At 41.0% G+C, this 5976-nt stretch overlaps 1 protein-coding gene across 1 annotated transcript in view; it reads left to right on the top strand.

Annotated features, from left to right (window-relative positions):
• calm1b (calmodulin 1b) overlaps positions 1-5687 on the top strand; it is an 18740-nt gene extending 13053 nt beyond the window's left edge. The window contains exons 4-6 of the mRNA XM_066676543.1: positions 1965-2071; positions 3200-3335; positions 4677-5687. Coding sequence (XP_066532640.1) covers positions 1965-2071; positions 3200-3335; positions 4677-4705 — 272 coding nt within the window. The 3' untranslated portion in view covers positions 4706-5687. The remainder of the gene's footprint in view (positions 1-1964; positions 2072-3199; positions 3336-4676) is intronic.
• Positions 5688-5976: the final 289 nt, after the last annotated feature.

Below are 5976 nucleotides of genomic sequence, written 5' to 3' on the forward strand. Positions count from 1 at the left end.
CACTCAGACCTTTGATGGATGGGTGTTAGTGTGGAGGAAACACGTGCACGGCTGGGTTCATGGCGGAGAGAGTTTGCATAATGCAAAAGTGAGGCTGAGCCTTACTGGACAATTACTGTGACTCAGCACGAACCTCCTGAGGGCTGAGAGGAGAATGAACAACAGTGCGTACAGTGCAGGGGTTTGGAGCCCAGCTCAGGTGACCTCACCCTGCAGATGTCCTACGTTCACTATGGTTTGTAGGTCGTGAGGGAATTCAGCTGCTGTAAGGTTCACCCGGTCCTCACACAGCCTCCCACTTTCTCTGTTTGAGTACAGTGCAGTGAACACACCCACATCTCCAGCCTGGTTCAACAACTGATTCCATCGTTTGAAATGCACTCAGTTTATTTGCATCCCGTCTACAGAAAGGGCGCTTAAAGACAATGTCTGCAATTGTGGGGAAACTCTTCTCTCATTTGTTTACGTTCAGAAGCTCTTTTTGAACTGGAACAGTATGTTGGAGGAATAAGAACACGACTGTTGTTTGTGAAGCGTAACTCACTTGTAAGTGTTTATTCACTGTTTGAATTCATTTGTAACTCGAGCTGTTTAGTTTTGTAGCACTTTCGCTCTGTGTTTATTTTCATGCAGTTAGCGCTCTCCTGAGTTTAGAGTCAGTTCCATCTACAGCAAAACTACGTCAGTGTTACTCCACCATGGAGCAGGAGTAGAGCAACATCCTCATCTCAGTTCAGGCTTTTCAACATTTGGAGATATATTCATTGTCTAAATGTCTCCAGATGCAGTTTCTCTGCCATGAGCAGAGAGAGAGATACAGAGAGAGAGAGAAAGAGAGATACAGAGAGAGAGAGAGATACAGAGAGAGAGAGAAAGAGAGATACAGAGAGAGAGAGAGAGACAGAGAGAGAGAGGCAGAGAGAAAGAGAGGCAGACAGAAAGAGAGAGAGACAGTGAGAGAGAGAGAGACTACCATACTGACTTGAGAGCAGCACATGGAGAGGAAACACCCTCAGAGTTTTATAAAAAGTGGTTTTTGATTAAAATTATGAACATCGTCCTTAAATGTAGCATCACAGTGCCTTCAGGACGTCTACACAAGCGTCAAACCTTCACTGCATGTCAGAACATAGCTAGTGACCAATCAGAAAACAGCTAGAGACTTGAGCTAAAATGGTGAGTGTACACTAGAGCAGCAGAGCTTGGTGACACCTCAGAAATACAAACTGAGGGTTCATTAAAACCTGCAAGTTTCACTGAACACAGGCCTGAGCACAGAGCTTTTGTGATTGTAACAGAAGCGTTCAGGTTGTGTTTAGTCGCTGGTGTCAGTGGAAGAAATCTGAACCCTACAGCTTATGAAAAGTGAGGAAACATCTGACAGGCTGCGTAACGTTCACCCCCCCTAACAACTCCTAAGTTTTAAGGCGACATTTTACTCGTTCACTTGTTCAGTGCATGTGCACTTTAGTGTGTCCCCTGTAAGACCACAGTCAATATTCAGTTAAAGTCAGAAACACAGGATAAAACGAGTCGTTCTCATTCTGCTCCGCTTCTGACGTCAAGTGCAGAGACTTTAGAATGGCCCCGCCCCCTCGTCTGAGTCTGTCCAATCACAGCGCTGGACCTGTGTTTATGTGAGAGCACAAAGACGAGGTTAAACTCAAGACACAACGAGCGCGGAGAAATAAGAGCACTGAGTAAAAACAGAGAACCAATCGTTCGATGAAAAAGATGGAAAAGTATTTTGCAGCTTCAGTCTTTTTTTTTTAATTTCTCTTTGTTTGATTTTCAGTGAACAGTTTGTTTATTATTTAACATTTTTAAAACAATGCCACATCAAAACATTACATGTGCCAGTGTTTTCCTTCTCTGTGTTCTACTCTTATTTGTCGTCTAAGACTGAGAATGCCTTTGGACCAGGGGACTGAGGTGTGTTTGTCATGTCCACTGTGTTCTCTCAGGCAATGGAACCATAGATTTCCCAGAATTCCTGACAATGATGGCCAGAAAAATGAAGGACACAGACAGCGAGGAGGAGATCCGCGAGGCCTTCAGGGTATTCGACAAGGTTTGTCCAAATACATTCGCTTCAGTTTTTCACTGCTTCCTGGTCCAGACTCCAACTAAAGAGAAAAACATATTTCATGAGGATTGAACTGTACCTGGAGAAATACAGTAAAAAGAAATAAAGTACAGTAAAATACAGAGTAAACAAATACAGTGTAGTGTCAGAAATACAGAATCAGTAACAAATAATAATATTACAGTGCAAAGAGACTTAGTATAATAATAATATAATAATAACAATGAATAGATATAGATTCAATAAATTAAAAGATCTGTATTAATAAACATTAATAAATACTGTATAAAGGATTAATATAATAACACTGAAACATACAAATACTTGTAATAAATAGTTTATTATATCAATACATTTATTAGAAAAATACTGTGTGTGTATAGACTCAGAATCAGTGTTTTATAAACAATTTATAAAGAAATACAGTATTAATTATGAATTATACATTAATATGTCCTAATAAATAGACTGTAAATATAGAAACACAGTATATATCAATAAATTAATGAACAAAATATAAATAAATATTCATTAATTTACAGTGTAATAAAATCCATACAGAAAATACAGTACATTAATAATTAATAACGTATAAGTAAATGCAGTATGAATATGTACAGGTTATTGAAAGAAATCATAATTAAACACTACATAGATAAATACACACTGTATAAATATAATCACCAAGAAGAATAAACACTGTTAAAAACAGCAAACAACAAAACATTCTCAAAATACTGAAACTTTAATCTCAAAATTATAAAATGTAATATTTACTTTCTTTCTTTGCTCTGGACGTGTTTCTCCTCTAAGTCTAATATAATGTTTCTCATCGTCTGTGAAACATGGTGGAGGTAGTTCCACTTACAGCCTCCACTGGATTTTGCTTGTCTCTATCTATAATCTATAATCTATTTATATCTATAATGTATCTGATCACCTCTGTGTTGATCATGGATTACAACCGTGGTTCATTGAAGGAGCTGAAGATAAGTGATGATGGATCTCATTACATTTTTATTGAATCTGAAACTATATCACTGATCCAAAACATTATCTCTCTCTCTCTCTCTCTCTCTCTCTCTCTCTCTCTCTCCTTCTCTCTCTCTCCAGGATGGAAATGGTTATATCAGTGCAGCAGAGCTCCGTCATGTGATGACGAACCTGGGTGAGAAGCTGACGGATGAAGAAGTGGACGAGATGATCAGAGAAGCAGACATCGATGGAGATGGACAGGTCAACTACGAAGGTACAAAATAACCCTCCTCCTTCCTCAAACACTGAATTCTCGTACGAATGGGCTCAGAAATACTTCAGAAAATATGTATTTATACTTAAAAATAAGGGAAAGGAATATGTTAACACTTTAGCACCTTGTCTGTGCACTGATCTCAGTTCAGGCCAGATACACATTTACAGACCACTGCAGTTTACACATGGTCCCTAACAAGTTTCACACACTCACCCAGTCACTCACACACTCACACCTGTGGACAGTTTCACACACTCACTCAGTCACTCACACAGTCATTCACACACTCACACCTGTGGACAGTTTCACACACTCACTCAGTCACTCACACAGTCATTCACACACTCACACCTGTGGGCAGTTTCACACACTCACTCAGTCACTCACACACTCACACCTGTGGACAGTTTCACACACTCACCCAGTCACTCACACACTCACACCTGTGGACAGTTTCACACACTCACTCAGTCACTCACACACTCACACCTGTGGGCAGTTTCACACACTCACTCAGTCACTCACCCAGTCACTCACACACTCACACCTGTGGGCAGTTTCACACACTCACTCAGTCACTCACACACTCACACCTGTGGACAGTTTCACACACTCACCCAGTCACTCACACACTCACACCTGTGGACAGTTTCACACACTCACTCAGTCACTCACACACTCACACCTGTGGACAGTTTCACACACTCACCCAGTCACTCACACACTCACACCTGTGGACAGTTTCACACACTCACTCAGTCACTCACCCAGTCACTCACACACTCACACCTGTGGACAGTTTCACACACTCACCCAGTCACTCACACACTCACACCTGTGGACAGTTTCACACACTCACTCAGTCACTCACCCAGTCACTCACACACTCACACCTGTGGGCAGTTTCACACACTCACCCAGTCACTCACACACTCACCCAGTCACTCACACCTGTGGGCAGTTTCACACACTCACCCAGTCACTCACACACACACACTCACACACACACACCTGTGGAGTAGTCACTGCACCTGCCAACATGAGTGTTTGAGCTGTGGGAGGAATTCCAAGCACCTGGAGGAAACCCACACAGACACAGAGAGAACAACCCACACTCCTCACAAACGGTTACCAGAGGCAATGTTTTAACACACAACCCCATCAACACTAAAGGCAGAGCCCTAAGATGATTCCTCTTCATTAATCCTCTACTCTCTGATTACAGAAAAAACAATAACACAGATAACACTGAACCTAGCAGCAGCTGGACACACTGCTGACATTTAACCAAAAACAACCGTCTGATGTCATTCTACATCTCTCTCTCTCTCTCTGCAGAGTTTGTACAGATGATGACTGCGAAGTGAATCTTCCTCTCCTCCTCCATCCTCCTCTTAGAAGAAAAACGACAATTCCACTCCGTTTTACATACCTCCTGGAAATAAAAAAAATACTACCTTAAACAGCATCCATTTCCTCATAACATTTCTGTACAGAGAATAACTGAATGTTGAAAATAAAAATTATATCCTTCTGTCCACACAGATATTTAATTAATATCAATAATAATAATAATAATAATCAGATATCTGCATGATATGGTTAGTGACCCGTTGACCCCGTCCCTTACAGATCAACCTAGCAGCAGCTATTAAAGAGTTAACAACCTGTAACTTCCTTAAAAAACAAACAGAGAAGAAAACAAGCCGCTGGTGAACTCCTTCAGTTGCATTTGCTCTCGGTGGTGTCAGGGCTGGCCGTTTTCTCTTGCTCTCTCTTGTTTTCCTCTCGTTTCTCTCGTTTTTCTCTTCTTCATGCATGCGGTCTGAGGCTGGAGCAGGTCTTTCCACTCGAGTGTTGTATCGCCAGTCAGTTCTCTTTGGGTTTTTTTGTATTTTTCGAAAGGAACCTGGACCAAAAATAGAAAACAGGTTCTGATCCAAGCAGAAGGTGGAAGGGGGACTTTTATTGTACGATGGGGATAGAAAACAATAAATAAAAAAATGGGAAAAAAACATAAAAATGTGAAAAATCTTAAAATACGGCATGGTTTACGTTTCCAGTGATTTTCTTGGTTTTATTCCATTTGTTTTTCTCAGTTCTTTGTGTTTGTTTCTTCCACCGGGGCGGCGCTCTTCCGTACAGGAGGAGAGGGTGTTCTGGACGGTTCTGAAGTTTGGAGAAGAGATGGAGGGATGGTCTTCTCCTCTCTCTATCTCTCTCTCTCTTTCTGAGCAGTGATGACGCTTGTGTCTTCGCTGTTCGTCTGAGTTCAGTTTACATTCATTCCAAGTTGTACATGCTACTGTTTTTGTTTATTGTTTTTGTTTTGTTTTTCAAATAAAAAGACCATGAACTTTACATTTGTGTCTTTTTATTTTGTGTGTGTTTTTTAATCTTAGAATTGTCATTAATTCGGTCAATTGACCAGTGAATAATGATATAGCAGTAACAACGATGTCCAATGGCACCCACTTGTGGAGAAATGATATCCTCCTCAACACGAGTGAGTGATTGATTTTAGAGGGCACTCGTCGTGGACTTAGAGAGCCTCTGACCTTCTGGGAAGGTTTTACAGCAAATGGTGGAATATTGCTGTGAGAATTTGATGGCAGTCATTGGATCAGGCACTAGAGAG

Source organism: Hoplias malabaricus, chromosome 7, assembly GCF_029633855.1.
Source record: "Hoplias malabaricus isolate fHopMal1 chromosome 7, fHopMal1.hap1, whole genome shotgun sequence".
NCBI classification, from domain to species: Eukaryota; Metazoa; Chordata; class Actinopteri; order Characiformes; family Erythrinidae; genus Hoplias; species Hoplias malabaricus.